Source organism: Micropterus salmoides, unplaced genomic scaffold, assembly GCF_014851395.1.
Source record: "Micropterus salmoides isolate LMB-PRFRI ecotype aquatic unplaced genomic scaffold, ASM1485139v1 Ms_hic_scaffold_5, whole genome shotgun sequence".
NCBI classification, from domain to species: Eukaryota; Metazoa; Chordata; class Actinopteri; order Centrarchiformes; family Centrarchidae; genus Micropterus; species Micropterus salmoides.
The window spans coordinates 14,384,562-14,410,932 of record NW_024044237.1 but is presented as its reverse complement, the minus strand read 5'-3'; the positions used below and the strand labels follow the sequence as shown (position 1 = coordinate 14,410,932).

Genomic DNA, 26,371 nt, shown 5'->3' with positions numbered 1-26,371 from the left:
TTAATAGTAATTTATAGTATTCAATTCCAAGCAAGTGAGTGTAAAATGAAATAAAAATTTTTTTTTTTAGTTCCTATTGTGTATTAAGGGTCTCTTGGCTCAGTCAGAAGATCTTGACTGCATATGACAGAAATGACTGAGTGGAGCCAGTGTGGCACAGAACAGAACATGCACACACTGCTGACATGCTGCTTGTGTGATGTGGCTTGTGTTTCATTTGAGTCACATGTAGTAACAGTGTAGCCAGTGTCTCAAACCGTCAAATAGATCGGAGCTTTGCAGCACGCTCAGAGCAACACATACATTACACTTTAGAACGATTTTTAAAGGCTAACATGCAACTAACGTGAATCCCTCTATACAGTCTTGACCAAATCAGTACAAGTTAAATTTCTCAAATTATTAAGATGGTGTTAGAAATGATAATTCTTAATATGCAGTTATTCATTATTTTTCATTTTATAAGTGATTGAAGGGCCAAATTGCCCTCCTTAAGTTGTTATTTCAATTTCAATCTAATGGTTAAACCATTTTATGAGAATCACCTTGTCTTTGTGCAGGCAGAGTTGTAATTTTTAGCCCAAATAATATTGGTATACTTGCAGAGACCAAAATTTTTTTAATTAACAGTGCAGACCAGATCCTTAAATGCTTTTAGCTTTTTCTTATGTCCCTTCTTCCTGAGTGTCTAACTTTGAGCTAGCTGTGACTGTAGTAATACAGCAGTCACAACCTTTCTTTCCTTATATGCTGCAAAGTGGTCAAGAAACGATGAATTATGAGTCCATATTAAATATAAGCATAGAAAAATTTCAAAGGATGTGGCTAATATGTATTTTTGTGTGAGCTTTGGCCAAATTTCCTAAATTACATGGACATGGATGAGAATGTTATTACCTCTGTAATGGCTGCCAGTGTCAGTGGATGGGTAATAAATGTATTTGCAAGTATGCTAAAACGTAAAAATCATCTACCCGATTGATAATACACTGGTTGCATCAATCAAAGACCACTTGGCTTTGGAAAAAAAAAACATAATTCACCACACAGACAGTGATGATCAGCTGTTAAACAGACAGACAAGACAACTCCAGCCGGACACAATTGGCAGAGCATTGTGCCAACAGGCCAAGAGGCTTGTGAAAGGGAGAATTGGATGACCGCACATAGTTTAATTTCTTCTAGTTTCTGCCAAGCTACTGTAGATGGGAAGATAGAAAGACAGATATGAAGAGGGAGGGGCTGGAGGGCAATCAGGCAGAGTCGTCAGACACACTGTAACTAAAGTGAACCTTGCTCCCTATTCTTCAGCAATCCCTCTAATTGGCTATCCAGAGACAGTTGCCTTTGTTCCCTATGAGTCAAATAATTAATGCCTCCCGCTGCTCTCCTGGATGCCTTTGATGGCAAACCAAATCAAGTCTGTCCTTTAATTTGACTGTAGTTGTTTGGCATTGCTCTTACTGTTGTAAACAACATAACAAATCAAGCGCTGTAATACAGCACCAAATGCACCAAGGATAGTCCGAACCCCAGTGATTAAATGCATGGAGACAGGCTACATAAGAAGGTGTGTGACATGTTGTCATGTGCAGCGTCTCTGTAGTTTGCATTTTATCTTTTAACCACCATTAGTTTGCAGATGTCTGGCAAACCAAAGCTATTTTTCCCCATGTAATGCTACAAACCATCAGCCGCCTTAAAGTAATTTTTATGCCACTCTGACACATTTCACACAAATAATGTCTAGTCAAGTGCAATATTGTCATCCACAATTGTTGATTTATACTCTCTGCTCACAATGTGAGATAATAAGTGTGAATGCCAGCTCTCTTCTGCAACCATGTCTATATCATGGACCGCAGCTTGTTTCCTCAGTTTTGTGGTCTCATCACAGCCACTATAATGGCACATCAGCTGCACCCAGCAGAGACTTTATATACACACACACATATGCCTCTTGTGCTTTTGTGGCCCTCTCCTTCACGCCAGCTTCATAGCAACTAAATTATGCATGCATCAGGAGAATAAATCAGCTTGGACACGCTGACAAGGAAGGGCACATCAGGGAAGCCACAAAATGCAAAGAAAAGAAAAATAATATTAAAGAAATATGGATGAAGCTATGCATCACTGGCAGTTCTTCTCTCTTTTTCTTTTGCACACATAAACTGGTATCATTGCCAAAGTGACGTCCCAATGTACAGATAGTCCAACCTGCAGTAGCAACCTCTGTCATTCAGTAACCCCTCGAAAAACTACAAGTCAAGCACCTGTGCCTTAAAAAAATGTGATATGAGAGCCATAGTCTGTCACAATAAGCACACAATAAACCTCATTGCTCTCTGTCCTCTTTTAACTGAACCTGGAATAAAGCCATTTTACCACCTACCCACTGCTAGCTTCAGCAGCCATGAAATTACTGCTGGGAGCCTCTTTTTTTCATTATAACAAAATGTCCTGGCCTTTGCTTCAAGCAGCCATAGTAGAGGTTGATTGCTTTGATGTTACACTATGACACAGGGCCAATTTGTTTGTAAAAACAACAAATTAAAATATATAGACTGTATGTAATTCTCAAGGGTAAATGCAAAGAGTAAAATAACATTTTAGCTTTTTGTCACTTTCCCTTCAGTTTCAGGTGATCAGCCATAGCTGCCCAGAACTTTTGTGCAATGCTTGATCAATCCCCTCACACACACACACACACATTAGCACACATGCCCATGCGTCTATATGTGCCGATATGTCACTGTATGCAGCGTGAGTGAGAGAGAGCCCAGGGAACAAAGACACGACAAGGCATGTTGGAGAATCTCTAAAAACTCTGTGGGTGGATATATTCACAGTGGAACAGCGCAACTCTCATCCCTCCTGCATGTATGCACTTCTGAAGATAGAGACAGCATGCTGCTTCTGTTTGATTTGACATGCGCTGTCTTTTTGATTAGGACAACACTTGGCAGTGAAACTGTTTTGGTTATAGGCCTACTGTAAACACCACATCAAAGCCTTGGCTACACACCTTTGGGCTACTTTTGCATTTGCTTCATGGTGAATGCTACGTTTCTACCATTGAGGTAAACGTATAAAGCTTCCTTTTCCTGTGGGCAGGGAGATGTGGAGGAGCTCATAATGTACTATAAAAAAATGTGCCTCCTCTAAATTACATAAGTTGAATGAACCTGTTTTTGAGTCTATATTTTCTTCCTCTTTTAATCATCAGGAGTAAAACACTTTCCTCAGTTACGGTTCCATCTCATTCTTCATCACCCATCGGACATTGACTGAAATTCGCCTTTTTGTTGCTTCTGTTAGTTGTTAGGTAGGTAGTCTGCTGGAGAAGTCAAGAGCACAGGTCATATAATCCCAGCAAACCACAGCCTATTTTATATAAATTGTGGGTCTTTGCCAGATGACTAATGAGAGGAAAAGCCTTCTTCCGCTCCCAGCCCAAGACTTTGATCTCCACTGCACAAACACTGGAAGGATCCTCAGAGCCCTGTGAGCATACTTAGCCCAGAGGCAAACACTCAGCAGGCCCTAAATACTGTAAGTATTTGTTTTGGCGTCCTCAAAAGACAATTGAGACAAAGCATCTCTGGGAATATTTATAAATTAGAACATACATACAGTTAATGAAGAGTGAAAGTTTGACAGCTTGAGAATTTTAAGTAGACATTTATAGTGCGCTCACGGCACTGTTATTTTATGACCTCTCTACTTGCGGTGACCTAGTATACTCAGTCTGCTAATATTAACAGTGTTCTCACATGTCTCATTAAGTTAAATCCATATTCCTTGTGAATGTACCCAGTCCGGGAGGCAGCAAGGATGTTGAATGAGGGTTTATATGATTTGATTTAGATCACAAAATTATTACCCAAAATGTACACTTCAGACTGGTCCATTGCCGACCATGTTACACACTTTTAACATGATATAACACAGTGAAAACTTGTTTCTGTCCACGTCTGCAAATGTCTTTACATCTTAATTAGTATCACATTTTTCCAAAACCTGCCTCACAGCACGATCACTAATGGACATATGTGTATGTACCTCACCTGTATTTGGCACACAAGGATTACCTTGAAAAACGATTGTCCACTGATAATTTAGAGAAACGACTGTATGAACTTCAGTGATTTAACTGGCTCTTGCACCGCTCATCCTAACTGTATATGATACACATTAATATAGTACAAACAAACATCATAAACTCTTTAAACACACACCTGACCTTTAATTATGAACTGTTTGGCATTGTCTCTTACTGCAGTGTTAAAGGGTTGGATTACCCCACAAAAAACAAAAAACATATATTTATATCAATATTTTCACAACTTCCTCTAGTGGTATCTAGCCATAAAAGTTCTAATTTTATTTGCCCATCTTTTGAGATATTTATTTCTAAGACTTCTGCTGCCTTCCCAGTACAGTGGAGGTGAAGGGATTTTTTTCTGTGAAAAGAGGCAGATACATACCATACACATACCACTAAGTGGTATGTGTTAAAAATGCAGTATATTAACGTGTTTTATTTCATTTCAACAGACCTGTTAAGGAAATATTTTATATAGCAGAATATGGCAGTTGGAATATTCTGGCAAGGAAATTGCTCTAGTATCTGTAGGTCACTTTCAGTCTTTCTCTGCAGGTGTTCGGTCCTAAACTCGGTATCATGCCAACCCAACAATTTTGAGTCAAAGCCATTATCTTTGTGGTTTCAATTCAGTTATTTCTGATGCCCTCTGAGCCCCTGGACAGTGTTCAGCGGGGCGTTTCGGCCCGCCAGAGACCCTCATTTACCAGAGGATTGGCAAGTTAGAGGGGAGAGCAGCCACATTTACTGTTGGCTCAACGACCACCGCCTTTTTTTCACACGTGTGCTTTTAGATTTTGATCCTCCAGAAATGAGTTCAGCCCATTGTGCCGCTGATTTCTCAGTCTTTGCTGTTAGCTGGTTGAGTCGATTGCTTGTGGTTCCCTTAATTTATCCTGTACTATAGTGTAGTTGATGGTGACTTGTTTACATTTCATTACTTGATTAGATTAGTAGATTAGATTTTCTACTGATGTGGATAAATGTAATGCCAACGATGATACAGTGTAATGATAGAGTGTAATATAAGCAAGTGGTAGGCTACAGTCATGGCTCTAAAGCTGACAGTCACTTGAGGCTAATGCCGAGGTGTACGCTTCAAGAAATTTTGCAATATGGTTTCTCTGATTTGCCTAGTTATCCCGCATCAGCTGTGAGATATGAGAGAGGTTTTGTGAGTGAGAGAGTGATAGAGAGAGAAGGAGGCCTGTGACACTCTGCACCGTACCCTAATGAGAGGCAGGGAACCAAAGGAGCTGGGCAATGAGATTAGATGCAACTCAATTCAATTACTGCTGAGCCGCCACGGGTGACGCTTCAAAACTCATCCTGTTAAGATCCGGTTCAAAGACGAAGAAGAGGACTGCAGCTCTCACTCAGCCGATGTATGCTATGTGGCCACAACATCTCATTCGCAACAGCTCTGATTTATAAGCACATGGGGTGTCATTAGACTTGGGATTTGTTAGCAGACTCTGCAATGTTCTGATATAGATTTCAAGCAAAATGCAGAAATAATTGAGTTTTCACCCATTGCAGCTGTTTAAACACTGCTCCACAAACTACAGAGTAATTTTGAGTGTGTGTTTGATATTAAAGAAAAACTTAAACAGCCTGTTTTAGCTTGAACTCTCCACATATAATCAAATTAATGCATTCAGACACAGGCACACCCCCCCCCACGGCCCTGCACTCGCTGTTACCCCACAGCCACTGGCACTCCCACTCTCATCTCAGCTCTCTAAGATAGTTTCTCCAGTGTACATTCACATTACACTTCCTTACTGGGAATGTTAATTGTGCCACCTTAAACTGAAGCCTGTAAGACTGAGGCTGATATGAGTCTTCTGTGAAGACATACGTGAACATCTCTTCACACCGAATACAGAGGAAGGTGTTATGGGTAGCCATAGGTCACAAGGCTTGAAAGGACAATCAACAATACAGACTGCAATGAAAATCAATTGATAGAGTATAATAACGTAACTGTACATATAACTTAATAGCTCAAAAAGTGGTTTTAGTACTCAGTTACTCTAAACATTATGCTGCTGTCCCCTGTGTCCGATGTTGTCATTGCAACTACAGTGGAATTATAAGCACAGGACAGTCACTACTTATAACTTGCATAACATTAACGGCCCACCTGTCTTAACCATGTACTGTACCTGTGCTATTTATCACCTATTACCTTACTTACTTTATGACGATTCAAAATTTTTATTTTACATGCACCTACACAAAATGTGTAGTGAATTGCAGGGTGGCATACTCTTAAAGGGTGGGGTAAGCGATTCTAATCCAATTCTAATTACTTTTGTCAAAGTGAATGTGTCCTCACGGTCCGATAGCTGTCCATCCTGTGTGTGCGCTGAAAATCTATCCAGTGTACACAGCCCTGGCTCTGTAAATGGGATACAAACAAAGAGGCTCGGACCGAGCCACACGACACTATCCCAGCCGTTCCAGCCATGATTTGTGTGTCAGGTAACATTAAATGACTTGTGCATGGAAATTCAACTTATTTTACAGTTTGCCAAGACATGCAGTATTGCTGTCTGGACCTGGTTCTCTCTGCATGTTGACTTCACAGCAGCAGCTGTAGTGACGGTTTGCTAACCCACAACCTAGCGTTAATTACATTACTTGCCATGTCATTGTTTGCTCTATATCATGGTATTTTATCATGGTATTGATTTCTCCAGAATCGCTTACCCCTTTAAGGTGTTTATAGACGAGTGTGCTATGAAATATAATGATTACAAAAAGAATTTGAGAAAAGGAATTGTACAGTTTTGCTCAGTAACTACCAAATCCAGTAACTAAAGTAAGAGCAAGTGATATAATTATGAACAAACATACTGTTTTTACCATTAGTATCAGTTGTATCTTGAGTTAACATATATATGTATATTATATATGTGTACAAATATACACTTTGTACTGTGGCACACTGTATGTTTCTATGTTAACGGTACATAATGTGACTGGTAGCAGCGAGCATTACAGGATGTTAAAACTCTCCCTGTCTCAATGGCATGATTAGCTCTGAGGAGCATGATCAGCAGAAGCCGCTGCATGCTGTGGCTGCATCTGTACAGCCGGGATTTATAGGTGGTGATAAGCAAATCTTGTTGTCTTCCATAATTTATGTAGTTGCAGGTATACATTTTTAGATGTAACACAGCTGTGGAGCTCCTGAAGGCGCAGAGATGAATGGGATTTATTGCTTTTCTCCATGTTGGAAATAAATATCACTGCAAAGCATTTATGGGGGTCTCCAGTGCTGTTTAGGAGGTTGAATCCATTGATTGGCTGAAGATAAAATGGACTCTGGTCCAAGAAAGGTGACCGGCAGGTGTAAATCTATGCAGAGAAGCATGGATTTATGTCAGAATAAGTTGCACTCAAAGGATTTTGTTCATTTTTGATTTTGAAATCTAAATCACTAAAAGATAAACTTTTCAGCTGACTATAGAAAAAAACAGGAGCAAAAGTGATGCATTTCTGGACAGACTACCTCCACCAGATTCCATCTCTTAATTTCCATACAAATGTAAAACTAGGCAGGCATGGAATCTTCTGTGAATCTTAAATGAATCCAATTGTTCCAACACAGTTCAGGGTTTGCCAGAGGCAGGGGGAGATGAGTGCCGCACAAATCAGCAATTTCAAAATAAAAGCCCTGTGTGATTCTAATCTGACTGACAGGACATTGTTTCCCCCTTCCACATAAGAATTAGCATAATTCATGTTCTTCTTGCACCTCAGACCTCAGAAATGGAAATTGGACAGAACACTACAGATACTCGCATATATGAAGCCCAAATCCCTAGAGCATTCCCCTGTGAGCACTTGTATTTCCTTTTGCCTTTTAAAATCTTCAGAGACATGTTATTGTGTCTTTCAAGTAGCACATGAATCAATGATTGCACTGATACTCGAAGCCCTGAAACAAATATCCACACTGTCATGTTAACCCATATGCATGACTTGTCGTACACCCAGTGTGATTAACGTGTTTAAATGGTTCATTGCCATTTTTACCTTTACCAGCCGTATTCTTGACAGTTCCCAAACCATCAGAGACCACTTTGACCCAGTTAATGTGCATGACATCTCTTAATGTAAGAAGCTTTTATTGCTGGGAAGACTGCCATGCTATCCAGCTGGCTTGTGGTTGGTGAGGTTCTGAGCATATGCCTGAGGAAAATGAATAATGCATCCATGTTCTTCAAACCCTCTTTCTGTAACTTTTGCTTTAGGTAAAGAAGATGTGAGGAGGTATAGTACATGAGAGACTGCTGCTTGCTGTGCTCATCTAAAAATGATGATACTTCAGAAAAGCTTCAGATGTTTTCACTTTTTTTCTGGCTTTTGTCCAGGTAAAAATTCCAAGTACATTCAACGATTTTATGCCTTCAGAATACATTACTTTCATATTCTTATTGTCCCTCTGTGTTTCACTTCAGATGTACAAGTGTTGTTACTTTTAACAGCACTGCTACTCAGATGCCACAGAGGGTCTACACATGTACCTCTACATGCACTCAACATATCATCTAAACTCTGTGTTGTGCTACATTTCATTCATAAACTATAGGCTGAACTCATTGGAGATGTTACCTGGTGGCCAAATAACCTTGAGGTCTGGCATTCGGATATCTCCAGGCACTATGCCATTGCTCCTCTCTGGACAGATGACGGGCCGTGCGTCGGTCTCCGCTACTTGCTGTGCTGCACGCCAAAAGATCATCGCAGTGCAGACACACATGGTGCAGCGGCCTGAGAACATTTTGACAAATCAAGAAAAACATCTGCTTGACCGTTCAGATGAAAGGGCATGAAGGGAAATGCAAAAGCAGAGAACTAGAGAGTCACAAAGTGGTTTTTCTAGTTTTCTTGTTGTGGTTGTTGTGTTTTTGGTCTCCATGCTGGCTTTGTTAGCTGTCTGCAGCCGGTTCATAGAGATAAGGTTGTACGGAGAAATGGCTCAGAAGAAAACGAAAAAAAAATATGACAAATGTTTACTTTGCCCACTGCTGTTCAGACTGTGTCAGACAATTTGTACAATACCCAATCACATGCGACGATATTAATCGTCATATAAAATCTATATATGTGTGTGCCAGAATATGCTGTTGCTGCAAGTTTTTTTCTTTTCCCTTTTCTGTATCACTTAACCACATGACGTGCAGTGAAAAATGAATAGAGAAATGGAAAAGAAGCTTATTGTACATAGAGTTTGCAATTGCATTGTCCATGGCTTAATAAAATACCAGCAGTGTGCTTGATTTTCATTAATAACCTTCATGTTCATTCTTGCCCATTGCACACTGGAGAAGAGTTAAGCAATTTTTATTTCAGCTTGTGCTACTTGCAATCTATCCCTCCAGAAATAGGGCTACATTATTCACTCTGTGGTATGTGATTTGACCATAGTGTTTCTGAGCGCTCTGTTAAATGAAAATATTTCACGTGTGAATTAATCATTAGAAGGGCTCATTCTCCATTCTTCTGCTAGCATAATGATCTCTTTCTACCACTAGCCTGGATGAATCTTTCATTGTCTTTATCTTTAAATGAGTTGGCACAATCCTCCAAGGAGACTCAGGGCGCGATGTGTTTCACTGAACTGTCAAAGTTAACATGTGGCAGCGTTAAATGCCATAATTTAATTGATGCCAAGCGCAATAACATCACCCACTGATCTTTTAATAATATGGAGATACGATTTCCGTCCTTTCACTTCATTAGTATATTACCTTCTCAATATGTAAATGTAAATTCAGCACAAAGTCTAGACTCTAGACAATATTTTAGTGGACCTGCACACTTTGGAATGCTATTTTAGATTGTAATGAGATGGCCTTTAACCTTTGGATTCAAGCATCAACGTCTCTAGAATAAATTAGCAGCCACTCAGTTCTTGCATAACTGTTACTTTGTGCCAGTCCCTTTTGTGTCTAATCCTCTGTGTCACTCTCTTTCTCTCTACATCTCTCCCTCTTTCTAGGTTTCTCTATACTGCAGGCCATCATGGAGGCAGCAGTAGCTAACAACTGGCAGGTGACCGCTCGCTCTGTTAGCAGCACAACGGACGCAGCAGAGTTCAAGCGCATCATTGAGGAGATGGACAGGAGGCAGGAGAAGCGCTATGTGATTGACTGTGAGGTGGACAGGATCAACACCATATTAGAACAGGTGAGCCTCAGACTCACTGTATGGCTGTGGATTATATAACCCAACACCTACACTGTCCATTCAAGCACTTTGGTTGCTTCCTGATTTAGTCACATAATTTGCAAAGCAGATTTGATTTACAAAACAGGTATTAAAGGGCCACTCCACCAATGTGACATGTCATGTTGAATGCTACTCAGCCTGTAAAAACGGTTGTGTCATGTCTTCTGTCGCCCTGGAGGAGCTTTGTCATGTCTGAGAAAATGACTCAAATGCAACACAAAATTGCTATGTGTGGTTCTTTAATTTGGGGAATCATTCAGTCCATGATTCAATATATAGAGGAATATATATAGTATACAGTATATATAGAGCAGATAGAGGATGTCGTAAAGATTTTAGTATCCTGTTGGCTAAGGTCTTATATAAACTTTGGTCCTACTGCTTGTTTTGAATGCGAGAAACAAACTAATTTGTTTTTTACTGATACAGGTGGAGTTTGTGTAACCTCAGTAAGGTTTAACAGTGTGTTAAGCTGAATGTGAGGCACAGCAATAATCCTACCTATTTGGGGATTTCATTTTGGCGTTGTTTGGTTGCTACGTTTTTCGTCCGGCTTGTTTGAAAATCAGTGTGTGTTCAAGCTGTCCGATAGCCTGAGGTTGAGAGGTCTGAGCGTGCGCAGCCATTTGGAGAGACCACTGATGATGCATCCTTTTTAATCCTCTTCTAACAACCCCGAAGCCCTCCGATCCTCTATCACGTCCACTGCCTGAGGAGGAAATGAAAGGTCCACCAGTCCTTGTAGTAGGGGAAACACAATTACCATGAATAGATGAGTGGCTATTATGCCATGCATCTCCTCTGTTCGCCTGCCTCGCTCCACCCGACACCCCTCTGCTTGCTGCTGCCTGCTTATAAGGCAATCAGCCCCCGAATTGGATTCTGCTCGTTAACATTCATTTAGATATTGGCTTCTCTCTGCCTCATAATATCCCCTCAACGACTGTTAGTTTCACTTGTTTTTTATGAATCTAATTTGATCCCAGAGTCATAGTTTAAAGCAGAATAGCTTTTAGTATTAATTTGCTGTGTCTAATTTAATTCTTGTGCTGCAAATTTCCGCCCTTTACAATTCAGTGCCTATAACGAAATCTATTTCCTTTTTGTGTTAAGAATATGCATTAGCTTTTAAGAAAAGCTTGGAATATTCATCGCAAATCACATGTGAGGCACATTAATTGCTTTTTTCACCCCTCTTGCAAACAATAATAAGGATGCAGGGCAATAATCAGTTTGATGTTCTCCTGTTTCTGTCTTTGTTCCCATTAATGAATTAGTTCTTTCTCTTCTAGGGGGAGCTCTGTCACTCCCTCCACCTTCAACTATCACCATCATACATTTCTGTCTAAACTTTTTTTTAGCGCAGAAGGGGACAATAAAGCTTTCACACCAGCTAACCTTCAAAGCAGCAGTGTGCTCAATTTTGCCCCTTGTTTCAGTGACAACCTCAGCGTGGGATTTTATTTTTGTTGGAGCTAATTGAAATAATCTGGCTAGCTCTGCCAATATGGATGAGTCAGAGGCATTCAGGGAAGCTGCTAGACACTGCAGCCGCCACCTATTGGCTTATACCATCATACACCAAAACAGTGAAGGACAGTCTCCCAAGAGGGTAATCACACCAAAAATGGCGCCCACTGTCAGCTATGTGGCAACCCGCTACTTCTACCTGCTGTTGTGGTTCTATTAACCAATGACCGTAGACAGACAGTGTTAAATCTCTGGAGGGGCAGGAGTGAGAGTTTGAACCTGTTTGCCAAGGCCAGTCTGTGCGTCGCAATGTCAACATGTCCCTTCAATCCATCAAGGTCACTGATGTTGAGAGAGAATCATGAGGCAGGACAGATCCAGCTAGCTGATTGCTGGGGGAAATGGGAATCATCTCAGTGGCTTAGTTTTATGATTTCAGTCGGAGTAATCGCACCACAGAATTAATGTCTTTATACCAGGCAATGAAGTTCATGGAGTATAGAGTTATCTCCAATAGTGTTGAGCTCCCACTATTTGGTACAATTGTTGCACACAAAGAAAACCCTCTGTGCTTCTCTTCATTAGCGCCACTTTTGATCCAGTCACTACTAATGCTTTGGTCCTGCTGAGCCTTTGTTGCTCTAGTTCACTGCACTGTTTTTCAATGTTTCAGTGATGTTTCTAAATGGTTAAAAGGACATCCAGTGATAATATATTTACTCAAGTACTGCACTCAAGTACAATTTAGAGGTATCACAATGATACTACTTTATACTTCTGTACCACTGCATTTCAGAGGGAAGGATTTCAAGGATTTTATATATATATAATATATTTATAATATATAAATAAGGCCACCATTACAAAACATTCATTCACATGTCCAGTACTAAAGATCTAGCTTAAGCTTATATTTGACTTTCTCTATAGTAACAATACGATATCATTCCAGAGTGATCTATACTAGATGGATGTAGATTTCTGTATAATGAATAATAATAAAAATGCATTCATAGAAAGATATGTTCTCAAATGTTGCTGGTGCCTTATGCATCAATAGATAAATAGAGGAAATAGTATAATAAACACAACAATAAATAAATAGAGAAAATATAATACACAATATAAAAACACAACATGTGACCCCACAATAGATACTTTAGATAGATAGATAGATAGATGTGTGTGTGTGTATATATATATATATGCCATGCATAATAAGAGTCTTTTTTTCCTACCTAAATCTTTTTTGCAAAAAGTGAAATAAAAAGTACATGAAATATAAATAAGTGTACGGAACTTTGATTCGTGCAAAATCACATTTTGCATTTACATTTTTTGCAAACATGTAATCTGTGATATGGTGATAACGTTAGTTTGCTGTCCATGTAGAGTGAACTAGATGTTTGTGCGTTGTTCATACGCTCTGATAATGCTAATCCAACATATCTTTGTACAAGCATCCATCCATTTTGGTTATTTTACATGTGAGATTTCTGTATTTGGGTGTTTCTGTCTTTGCTGTTTCACGCTGCTTTGACGTGGGTGGGGCTCAGCTGAAAAAGGATGACAACACGTACTTCTGCGTACCAATCAGAGTTGCCTGCCCTGTCAAAAACTAAATAAAAACTGCTAAATAATTTATTAATAATAGATGATTCTTATGAAGTTATAAATTTAATGTTAAATATAAATACTTTATTCAAACAGTTTTTTCAGGGGAAAGAATTCGGAATGAGCAAATATTTGGCATTTTTGCTGTACTTAAAGGATCATTATGGAGTTTCCAGCAGCCACTAGCGGTGTGGATTTAAGATTGCTACCAGGCGTGTGCTTGTACGCTGTATGAGCGAGCATAATCCGAAACATTTCATACAGAAATCCTGCAATAAACGCAGGAACACCAGCATGCAGGCTGTGGCTTTTCACTCAGACATGTTCAGGCTCTGTTACTTCAACGTTCCCGGCTCAGAGGCAGATCAACACCGGCTCCATAACGTTACTTCATTCAGCGCAGCCAGCTGCATATCGGCACCATCCTCCTAGAAAAAAGGAGAGTGACAGCGGCTATAGACAGGCAGGGAGACATACAAGGTACTTTTACTGCATTTAGCCAACGCTCGCCTGCTGCTTTCAGTAACTATCTTTACTATCTGTGTATCTTTCACCAGTGGCTCAGCAATGTTAGCACAGCTAAATATATTGGATGATAACAAAACGGGTAGTGAGCTGGACTGAATATTATAACGAGATTGTGTCACTTTATAATAATAAGATAACAGTAAGTAACTTTACTGTAGTGTTAGTGCATGGCTCTTCCTCTGGGTTGTCGCTGTGAAGTTGCAGTATTGCTCCACATTTGCTTTTTACCGTTACATCCTTTCTTGCAGGCTAAATCAACAGTGGTACACAGGATAGTAACATGGGTTGCGGTAGTTGGTGAAGTAAGCGATATAACTTTGCACTGGATAACATTAGCAACTTCTCGTCGTTAGCTGACGAGCTAACGTGACTTTCTCTGTGTTTCTCCAGCTTTACTAATGCTCACTTTGTTCTTACTCGACATCATCTGAACCTGTTTGGTCTGATGGGCTTCAGCACATAAACCTTTATTGTTGTTTTGTATCCTTACGTGGAGCCTGTGTTTTGCTGTGAGCCGGTTGTTTTATGGTGTTAGTGGACTGAATGTCATTAGAAGCCGTGTTGTCGCTGTAGGATGAGAGAGGCTCGGAGGCGCGCACAGGGCTGAATCCGAGCCGGAGTCCCCACATTAAAAGCAGAATAGTGGCTGATGCAAGCAACGGAAAAAACAGGCGTGTGCTTCATTTCTAATTGAGTTTTGAGCCCACTGACAATAAGGCAATGAAAATTTTATTAATTTCATTGATAAACTTACATAAACCATTTTTCGATTCTCAAAATCGTTGCAGTTTGATTTTCTGTCTACTGACTAATCATTTAATAATTGACTAATTGTTTTAGCTCTAATTACAACCTGGACAGCAACTCCTTTACAGGGGCAAAGGCTCATCATGCATACACAAAAACAGTGGATGTACCTCTTCTTCAGTCGTAAACACACTCAGATGAATGTCACTTTTATTAGTTTCATTTATCACTTGACATGATGTAAACACGGTAAGAAAAGTATTTGCATACTGCTGCATCAGGTGCAGTTTTGTTCGCTCGTAGCTGTATAAGTGCAGAATGAGTCTCCCAACAAATTTGTTTTGGGATGCTGAGGAGATGCTACACCCGGGCTATTATCATTTTATGCTGTAACATCCACTCAGGATTTATCGCCCATAGGACTTTTCCATCAATACACTGCACTGCAGATAAATTAACCCAATAGCAATCCGTCTCTTACAACAAAAACGGGAGAGCCTCTGCCAGCTCTGCTCTCTGAATTACATCTAACAAATGTGTTTCATTGAAACATCTAGATTTTAGATATTATATGCTGAGAAGCTTTAAAGAAGGCCAGTATAAACAAGAACTGTGATTGAGTATAACATAATCATCTTTGTATTGCCTCCACTTGTCATAATGTTGATTTTTTTTTCAGCGTGAGTATGCTGGTCTCTGAGTGGATGTGTGTTTGACTGTGTATATTTTGCACATATAGCATCATGTCTGCCTTTCTGCTCCTTCCTGGCCCTCTTCCCTCCTGAAATTTCTGTGCGTGAGTCTGCTCGGAGGCAACAACCTGCTCATCACTAGTGTAAAGAGAGGCAGGCAAAAAAAAAAGAAAATGAACGGCGTCTGGGACAGGCCCAGGGCACGCAAGCTGTTCAAAGACAGGCAGGCAGTGTGCGCTCTGCCAGCCACAAAGCTGCATTTTTATTGCAGGAACAAAACCCAAAAAGAAGTGAAAAGGATTCACAGAAAGAGAAAAAAAGTGAGAGGTACATCTGGGGATTTGTTAGAACAACATTCTGCCGCCTGTGGAGGCATGAAGGGTGGCCATATTGCATCCCCATGGAGAATTGGAGATCCTCCATATCCCACTCTCTGCTCTTGAATGAAGAACTCCGAGAAAATTCGCAGTTGGGTGTATTATAGAATGTGAAATCTTTGTGTCATATCAAATTCAAGAAAGAAAGAATTCTGACCATGGGAGACAAGAAGTCATGGGAGAGAATGGACGATAGATTGCCAGTAGCGGAAAAAGTTTCAGAATTAAAAAGAAGGTCATCAATGTTGTGGATGAAAAAGGGGAGCAATGTCAGCATTCTGTAAACCAGGGGACAACATTTTTATTCTCATGTAACGTATACATTACAAAATTAAATAAAATCTGAGTAAATGTACTGTTACAAAGCAAATTTTGCCACATAAAACCCTCTCAGGAATCCAAAGCTCCTTGATTACTTTGCCTTTGTTTTCTACCTGGCATATCTCTCTCAATTTGTTCTAAAAGATAGAGGAGGACAGAGGCAAGAAAGTGAGCTAATGTATCTACAGATATGGAAGGTGTTCCTCACCTCAACATCAGCTTATTGTCCCCGGGCTACTGAGAGGAGGGGCTGACAGAAATATAGCCAAACCTATCCTACTTGCTGTAAAGCTAGGGATATGTAGTGCTTTAAAATCCCTGGCACAAACCTTGGCGGTTGAGGGCCATTTAATAACTGCGATTATAGAATTAAATGGGATTAAAGTGTTATCATTAAACAGAATGTGACCTGCTAACTCCACGACTGAATGAGAGGTGTGTAGCTACACTTATAATTTGCACATGTAGTTGTAACTATATCAAGAAAATAGTCTTATAACAATACATTCTGTAAACCTGAGAAACTGTTTTCCTTTATCAATCAAGGAAAATTATCATCATTTTCAGTGAAAATAGAGTAGGACATCTTACTGTTTCCAAGCCAGGTTTTGGCACAGAAACACAAGGGCGTCTCAGCTGCAGTGTCAGTGATTCCTTCCTCCTAAGGTATCAAGTCTCACATTGTTCTGTTATCTCAGAGCAATAATAGATATAATCATCTGAATAGGAGTCAGGTGTTTCTGAAATGTTCTGCCTTTGGGCCAACACTAGATGCCCTATCTTCAGTGGCATATATCGAGACTGCCAAGAAATGCATCTCAGCCACAGCCCCTACTGGCTGGTTAATTAGAGAGTGCTCCACCAAGAGCACTTCTGCCAAGAGCGCTGCAGCAGAAATGGAGACTCAAGAAGAGGAAAGTTCTTTTGTATCAAAGCATACAGCTCAAATTCACCCATGTGTCCCATCCTGTGTGAAGTGGAGCACTTTGGTTTCTCTGCAGCCTCTAAATTATATATAGCAGTTCATTCATCTTGTTATTAACACTGATTAATAATCAAATAGGATTTATATTATTATTCAGGGTGTGAGCCAGAATACACCATTGAACACAATGACCCCCTTTAAACATCAAATCTCTATAACCTCAACTCTGGACCCACTTAACCCCCATAAAATCAAGGGCGGGATCAATACTGTTAGCGGGCTTTTCATTTTTACATCTTTTAAGCTTTGTCAACATTTCTTTTTTTGAGTTAGCCAAACTACAGAATGAAATGAAAGATGTTTTTTAGCCATAATTTACTGTGCAAGTAATTTTCCTGTGAATGACGGTACTGACTGATAACTAACACTAGCTGATAATAAATAATAGCTGGAGTGTCTCAGTTATAATTTTAAGTACTTCACATCAGTATTTTCCTCACCTGAAAAGCAGCTTATCCTGTCATTTTGTGAAATGATTATGTTAGCTAAGGTAACATTAGCTCAGCAGCCAAAGTGTAGACTGAGAGCTGTCAACAGGATTCATTTAGATGGTATCTTAAATCTTCGCCAGCGATTTGTCATTATTAACATGAGTAGACAACTACAAGCAGTCACCATTAAATTACTTTTGAATGTAATGATTAGAATAATGAAAAGGTAATTTAAGGAATCAGAATGTAGCTATTCTCACTAGTGAGCTACAGGAAAAGTCTGGCTTTCTAGATACAGATACATTTCTTTGAAGTTGACTGCAAGCTAAATACTGATTAAAATATTTGTCCGTCACAATTAAACCCTAGCAAAACAAAGAGCCATACCTGATGACCCTATTTTTGATCCATATGATTTTTATAATTTCCTAAAAAGAATTTAGATGTTTGTTGTAATTAAAAATGGAAATAGTTATATGTCAAATATAATGTCAATCAATTTTTATATCATTTAATATTAGTTTGTAGCACTCACTAGATGTAAAGTGTTCACAGTATTGTTTTTGTGTATGGAGCAATGACCCCCTACCAAAGGATTACTGGGCCAAAGATCCCCTCCTAAACACTGATTATTGTTATATCGCCTAGGTCAATTATGCCAATTGGTGCTGAAATAATTTTTTGACTAGTGGAATACTCTATCTACAGGAAATTATCATAATTCTTTCTTCTTTTTTTTCTTTTATCAGGACAAATGCTAAACAGTCATTGTTTTTATTCTCCAATATGAGGACTTGCTGTTTTTTCTGATTTATCTCATTATATAATGTACATGTTTGGGGTATGGAGTTTCAGTTAGACAACAAGCTTTCTGAAGACATCACCTCTGGTTTTAAAAATTGTGAAGGGGGTGAATTTTTATTGTTTGTTGATATTGTATAGATTTTTAATTTTGCAATGAAATTTGCAGTGTGGTTAGGAGTCTGTTTGAGTTTTCATAGTTCATGAAGAGGCTAGAAGTAATTGCATCATTATTTGCTCCTCTTTTACATGACTCGGTGAATGGTACATTATTTACAAACTCTGGGGAGCCTATCACTTTCAGTCTGTTTCTTCCGGTGCTGTGGCAAACTCTGCAGTGGAAAGGTCAAACGTTCTGGCATTTATTGAAAATGTCTAGCTGTGATTTTACATTTAGGGCTCTCTGTCTGGTGGGGCTAAGACGTGCTGAGACTGGATGAGGGTGAAGTCAAGGTCATCCTGGTTGTCTGTCCCCATCAGGTTTTAAAGAAAACTCCAGTCTGCAAAATGCTGGCTCTCCTTCAGCAGCAGAACAAATGTTGGTGGAGCTAGCTAGTGGATCGATGTTTAAGAGGGTACACTGTATGAAAAAGAGGAATCACATTATTGAAGTGGTAGCGCACTAAACACATTTCTTCTCTTCGTAGTCACTGGGGAAACAGAATAATTGCTTACGAGGCTTGTATTTAAATGTATGTGCTCTAAAGGCGATAAACAGCACAGAAAATCGATTCAGGGAGAGTGATGAAAATCTACTTTTTTTGAAAGATGCTTAATTTTGGTTAGATGATTTAAGAAGATGATTAGCAAAACCACATTTGCAAAGTCACTGAATAGTATATAGTATATACTAGTAAATATACTACTAGTATATTTTTAGATTTTGGGGAATATTAATTCACCTTCTTTTCTGAAGTGAGATGCAAACATTAATATTACTCTCATATTAGCTTAGCTGTAGCTTAGCTTTGTCCAAGTGAAACAAAAAAACTACTACGAACACCTCTAAAGCTCTTTAATTAACAGAGTGAAAAAATATAACCCCTAGAGGAATTAACAAAATATATATTCTTCTTCTTAACACACTGTAAATCATTTAATCCATCCACAGTTTGGGGATTTTTTTGGCTAGCTGTTTCCCCTGCTTTCAGTCTTTTTGCTAAACTAAGCTAATCAAGTCCCACCTTCAGCTACACGTAGACTACCATTGTTGTTGTCTTACAACCACAAACTCTCAGTCAGATTACAGTGAATAGCCTATAGGTGTTTAAATTAATATATTCATATTTAAGTATGCATTACTGTCTGACACCGCAAAAAAAATAATCTTTTTTAACCACTTTCAGAAGCCCACCAACTTTTCACCCCGGTGGAGGGAAACTTTAGCCTTGATGTTAATATTTCTTTTGTGTGCTGATTAAACAAAGGAGACACTACATGTTTACCCCTTGTTGCCTGAATTTATTTACAATAGAAAATAATTTGGTATAATGCAAATTAGCGACAACAGGCATAAACGAGAAACCAGTGCTTGCGAAAGGTTCCCAGGTATGTATTGAATATGCGCAAACAGGCATTGGGGAATACATATGCTATCTCAGCTGCAGTCTGACAGGAAGAGGTTTGATGCGAATTTGCGACAATCGGCGTTAAGGGTTTGTAATTAGTGAGGCTTTAGGTGTTGGTAGGTGTTTTGTTGAACTATGGACAGAACCAGGCCAGAAGTTTCCAGCTAATCACATCCTGACACCAGCTCCATCAACTCGACATCAATGTGCTCATCTCGATCTTGAGAAAAAAGTAAACAAATGTATTCCCCCAAAACTATGCCTTCAAAGAACTGTAACTTAGCAGCTTAATAATGCACACAAGTAAGTTAGAATTGATTTTCCTATGTCTAATTTAAGTAAATTCGGTTTTACAGGCTGAGCAGTAAGTTGCACCACAACTACTGTAGTAACAACAAATTCTGTCCACCTCAACTGGAGTCAGGTCTTGCCGTCTGCCTAATTAAGGGGTTAAGGGGAGAGGTTGGTGTGATCTGGCCGGCGGTTCTATGTATCTCTGTGTCATCAGTGTCTTGCTGTGCTTCATCCCAAGGTTGCTGCTTGCAGCCGTTGCCAGGCTGGCTGTGAGCTGCGGGCTGCATGCAGGGGGTAAGGCCTTTCTCTGCCCAGCTCCAGGGCAGGTGTGAGGAGGCTTACGGCCTGAGTCAAGGTTAGCACACAGTGAAGGAGTATGGCGCTGTGGGGTTTGTCCAAGAAAATGCAGCAGGGCTAAGAGTCAGACTTGTGAACAATTATAGTGGGAGTAGCTGTCATCCATCTAGCTCTCATAACACTGCAAAAGAAGTGTTGCAGAGAATTCTTTTCATGGACCTTTCTGTCACTTACTCATTAGACTCAGATTGATGGATTCTAAAAGCCAACTCCTGCTATTTCTGCATTATAATCAGCTCATTTTGTCTTTGTTTCTATTTCACTTTCTTGGTTTGTTCCCCTCTGTCTAAGACCCTGCAGTGTTAGAAGTTTAAAGCCTTAATGATGGGGAAGCTGTCAGAGAACGCTGACCCACCCATGCAGCTTGATAACGTGAGTGAAAGTCTTTGTGTGTTTGTGCTCCCTCGTGCGCCTCTTCCCTTTTGTGGACAATCGTCAGAGGGAGAGAAGTGTTTTGCTTAATTTGGGAAGGTGCTCAGTCCAAGCAAGGATGACTGTTAAATTGTTTGGTGCTACTGTATACTAGTGCACCCAGGTCGGTTCAAGTTCAGTATAGCTAAGTTAAAAGCTGTAATTGTAGTTGAAATGGGTGAAACTGAAAACGTCCTTCAAAGATTCTGTGCAGTGATGTGAAGATACGAGTTTGCTTTCCATCCCTCTCTCCTACTCAGTGGGAATGTCGTAAACGATCCACAGTAACAAATATCCAACGTCCCCGGCCCAACACGCACACACAAACAGATGATAAACTGACAGTTTGTTTTTGTGACAGAGCCAGAACATGTGCAAACATGCTGATTTTGCTGTAAACTTGTGTTGCTATGTTTGTAGAACGCAGATGAAAATGCAGACATGGTTGACAGGTTTCTGCATGGCAGCCGCTCAGAAGTCTGTCCGCAGCAGCTTGCAAACTCATAAATAACAGACCTCACAAGGCCTAGTTGAAAACCCTGTCCAGCATGTAATGCGTGAAAAAGCCAGGACAATTCAGTGTTCCACTATTGGATATATGTGTAGGCCCAGAACAAAAAGGAAGAAGAAAATCTAGAATAAAAGGCGACATATGGTTGGTACCACAGTGATGGAAAGACTTAGAACACTACTTACTATTTTCAGTCAGGCTGCGTGGGTTGAAACATGCTGTTATGCTCCGAAGGTGCGATGATTTCAAAGCAGAGCGAGATCTACATCTAAATGTCTCACTGTAAATTCCTTTGATATGTTTTTTCCCCATTTCTACCTTCCGTCCAACAGTTGCTGAGAACTCCTGTCCCTGCACCTTGAATGGCTTCAAAGTTGAAAGCAGAATCAAGGATGTTCCACGTTGTTCCTGTTTCTCTCTCATTATATTAGTTATTATCCCATAGTCCACTCTGCTTTCTTTCAAGTTCAGTGGCGTCCTGCATACTGGCAGAACCTTACTGCATTTACAGAGATTGTTGTAGCCACTTATACAAGCCATGGCTCTTAGCTCTTGCCTCATGGGTGGTTTACTGTATCAATGTTTTTCTCCCATAGGTTGTGACCCTGGGGAAGAACAGTCGTGGTTACCACTACATTCTGGCCAATCTTGTGAGTAATAAGCCGCTCTCGTGGGAGAGAGTGGAACCTCCTTTCTTAGTTTTTTCTCTCTACTATACATATATATATATATATATATATATATATATATATATATATATATATATGTATATTAAGAGAAAAAACTGAGATATATATACATAGGGATTTTTATGTTTGTTGTCCATGCCTTATCAGTCATAATCTGGCAGCCATACTACTGGCTGCATGTTTTCCATAAATGAATATATTCATATTTAGGTATAAATGAATGTCCTAAGCAATAAATAAACAGCATTTAACCCTTTTAACCATCTTTGGAGGGCAGCCATCTTCTTAATATCATTTAGCCTTGATATTAGCATATAGAGTTTTAAAGTAGAGGCCGGCCCTGCTCTCACTAGCTGATCCCCTGCTGCTGTTTCCCCTGACTTTAGAAGATGTGATTATGCAGCAGTCAGACACATGTCCTTGCACGCCGTGACACAACGTTGCACTTAAAAAACAGCAATTTGACCATAAAAAGAAATATCTCCATGTCATGGCTCTAGGGTGAAGAAGGGAATTTAAAGGCAGCTGGAGCAGCAGAGGTTTTTGAAATGCATTAGAAAATGTGTGTTTTTTTTACATGGCAAAGCAATCTGAATGAAAGTAGGCCAGCTGGTTCAAGTAAAATATTTAGTCTTCTTCATTATCTAACATAACATTAGTATCTACTGGCAGGTTGTTTATCTGTAAGTGAATTCACGTTACACCACAACGTGTGAAAAGAAACATTTGCCTCGGTGTAATGGCAAACACATGTTGCTTTCATAGTTCATAATGAAATGCACCTTGCATGCTGCCAGAAGAGCTGCTAATATTTTTGTGATGCTTTACCCCAGGTTATATTAAAAAACTCAAAGGAAAAGCAAATCATGTGTGCTCTCCTCCTCCGTTTCCCGTTTGTCTCATCTCAGGGATTTTCTAATGTGAGCTTGGACAAAGTCTTCGCCGGTGGAGCCAACATTTCAGGGTTTCAGATAGTCAACCCTGAGAACCAGATTGTGCAGCAGTTTATGCAGCGCTGGGAGCGGCTAGATGAAAGAGAATTCCCAGAAGCCCGAAACACTCCTCTGAAGGTACTTTGCTTGCAAGGCCTTTCACTGTGCATGCAGAATACAACAATCATCCCTTCTAAAGTGCTCTCTATCGGTTCTTCTCCTCCTCTCATCCTCTGTTTGCCGTTGTCATTCCCTCTTCCTCCCACCCCTTGCTTCCTCCTCTTTGCTTTGCATCCCTCCCGGCAATCGATATATTGATAGGCGGTGCAAGGCAAGGTTATATCGCAGTTTCAATTTACATCTAATTAAACAATGATCAAGAAAGAAATGGATTTTGAGTGGCATTTAATTAGATTTTGTCATGGTGCAGTGGTCAACAAACAAGTGGCTCAACCCTCATTGGTAGAAAGGTCAGGCGAAGTTGGAGGGGAAATGCGTGGGAGATAAAATTACGCATTAATACTCTCCAGCTCTGCACTGAAAGTTTTGAAAGAGGTCCTGACCGTCAGACATGTCTTGGCTTTTCTCTGTCTCATCAAGCTATATTTATATTATGCAAGGCATTAGAGCTCGAGCCCACACTGACCAGCCCTGGGGGGAAATTCTACACATAGTGGTTTTAAACAAATCTATTTTTACTCTCAGTATTAAGTAATTTTGTCCTAAATCACCTGAAAACACTTTACTGCTAAATCAGCGATATCTCTTTATCTTATCTCATCTTCTGCCTCTCACCATGTGTTCTCGTCTCACTGTGTGTTCTGCTGTTTTTTTTGGAATTTTATTTTCTAAAGTACACTTCAGCTCTGACCCATGATGCCATCCTGGTGATAGCAGAGGCCTTCAGGTACCTGCGGCGCCAACGTGTGGACGTCTCTCGCCGGGGCAGCGCCGGAGACTGTCTAGCCAATCCCGCTGTGCCTTGGAGCCAAGGCATCGACATTGAGAGAGCTCTCAAAACGGTAGGGTGGGGTGTGTGTGGAGTGGGGGGGCTGGAGTGGCAAACTGATAACTAAAGAAAAGGCTAGAAGAAGTGAAGCAGAGATAGCGAGCAAGAGTGTGATAAAGATGGAAAGTGACAGAGAGAAGGGAAGAGAGCGCAGAGCTGTTCTCCTCCCTCTGCCCCCAGATATCTCTGCGCGGAGCTCACTCAAATCCAGGCCCTCATTACCATAAAACTACATCTTTTATTAAAGCGTATCCAGTTCATCATTTGATTAACAGACTGTGCGCACTCCAGTAGCTTCATGGACACGAGCACCTTAATACCAGCTATATATGCAAAGTGATGGCTATTACACATTCCCCTCTGTCTGTCTCTCTCTGTCCCTCATGGCAGGTCCAAGTGCAGGGCATGACTGGCAACATCCAGTTTGACAACTATGGCCGCAGGACCAACTACACTATAGATGTTTATGAGATGAAAACAGGTGGGCCGAAGAAGGTAAGACAGAGCGGTGACCTCTATCGACTCTCATCCATCAACTGTCAAATCCAGACCTGATGAAAATGCTGGTCTTTATCAAAACACAGCGAACAGCTGGCACGCATCGAGGTTTGGTTCATTACTTGTCAAAATCATGGAATTCGGCCAATGTGTAATTTTAAATGATTTACTGATCTTCTGTGCTAAACTTTTTTGAGGGAAATGCATGTATGGGTGAAAGTAGAAAACATTTTCAAACAAGCCTCCATTTATTAAAGCACTGAGGGCCTTTGCAGTCATGTGGGACCAGCAGGGCTGACAGGACAGTGCAGAGTAATGTTGATTGCATGTCTCTGCCTCTGGTAGGTAGCAGCACTGATGAGCTATGCCAAGCATCACAAGCCCCGCAAGTCACACACGGCCTGCGATCAGATAGCTAAAGATGTCCTATCAAAAGAATGATACAAGACTATTTCTGTGCCGTGGGATAGCACAGATATTATTTGACAGTAATTACCATTCAAATAACCAATTACTAAAAAGGGGATCCAAGAATTCCTCTGGCTCCTCTTCAAAATGGTAATTCCCAGCGGTACACTCACTTTATAACCGGTACCATATGATGACCTCTGGTTCTATTTCATAACCTCACCAAGCGACAGCTGTGAATTTCTCGTTAGCTGAATAAGAGTGGGCTCAGTCTGATGTGACGTGTGATTATGCCGCCTGCCTCCTAGGACTCTAAAGCCCACACTTCAGTTAGCATCACACAGCCCTTACAGCCATCCCCGCACAGCCACTCAGAGATTGAAAGGAGCATGGAGAGGGGATGGAGGGAGAGTGGGAGAAAGGAGGTCACGGGGAGAGAGTGGGGGAGCGAGAGAAGATGAGACAAGCTGGGCAGCAGTTTGTCAGGACCTGGAGCCCCACTCACCCCAGTGACAGTTAGAGGATGAAGGTTCTTAGCTGTGACTGTCAGAAGTGATGTATGGGCTGATATCTGTCCCAGCTGCTCAGGGTGAGATCAGGACTTTGCCTCTGGAGCAGCACTCCATGACACAGCTCCCCACAGTCTCGTCCCCCAAGCAATACTGCTCAAATGTCACTGTCGGACAAAAGCTGGGAATACACATTTAGAGCTTTCTCATGTCTGGCAAGTGCAGTAACTACATCCGCAACTGTAACCACAGTTTGGAGCTGAGGGTTAAGACGTTTCCTGCTTTCTAGCGCCTCCACTTGGTGTTTAAAAACCCTACACTGTTGTACACCTGTCTGGCCCAGGCATTTAAAGATCTGAGGCAAAAAAAAGAAGAAAAAAAAGACGAAAATGCGGACCAGATGTGACGGAAAATCCTAGCCAGCAACAGTTAGACTATTGGCAGCAACATATGCAACATGTTTCATCATGAGCCAGAGCAGCCATTATTTCAGATGGGCAAACAAACACTTGACATTGGTTTGACTTAAGCATCTGTACAGCAGAATACAGAGTAACTGCAATTGCAGGACTGTGCTGAAGAAACTGTGGAGCCACTAGAATATTATGCTAAATTATTAAACGTGTATGCAGTTCACAGCTCTGACTATCAATTATTTACCATAAAACCTGGGAAGCTGAAGGTGGGAGGGATTGAAGTTGTCTGCCGTATGCTCATGCAGTTCAGTTCCTACACATTTGAACAGATGTAGATCATAAAAGCCAATAGTATGTTTTCATAATGTCTTTGATCATGACACTAACAGCATGTTCAATGTAGAAATATCAACTCTTTGTTTATTCCATGTTTAGATCACCGGGCCACTTCT

General features: G+C 40.4%; 1 protein-coding gene across 3 annotated transcripts in view; it reads left to right on the top strand.

Moving 5' to 3' along the window:
* The window catches only part of gria3b (glutamate receptor, ionotropic, AMPA 3b), an 83,054-nt gene that overhangs the window by 33,999 nt on the left and 22,684 nt on the right, over positions 1-26,371 (top strand). For all 3 annotated transcript variants that reach the window (XR_005442005.1, XM_038699979.1, XM_038699978.1), the window contains exons 4-8: positions 10,122-10,309; positions 22,055-22,108; positions 23,056-23,217; positions 23,934-24,101; positions 24,479-24,583. Coding sequence is in view for 2 of the 3 variants with exons in the window: in XM_038699979.1 (XP_038555907.1) it covers positions 10,122-10,309; positions 22,055-22,108; positions 23,056-23,217; positions 23,934-24,101; positions 24,479-24,583 (677 nt within the window). In the remaining variant the exon portion in view is untranslated. The remainder of the gene's footprint in view (positions 1-10,121; positions 10,310-22,054; positions 22,109-23,055; positions 23,218-23,933; positions 24,102-24,478; positions 24,584-26,371) is intronic.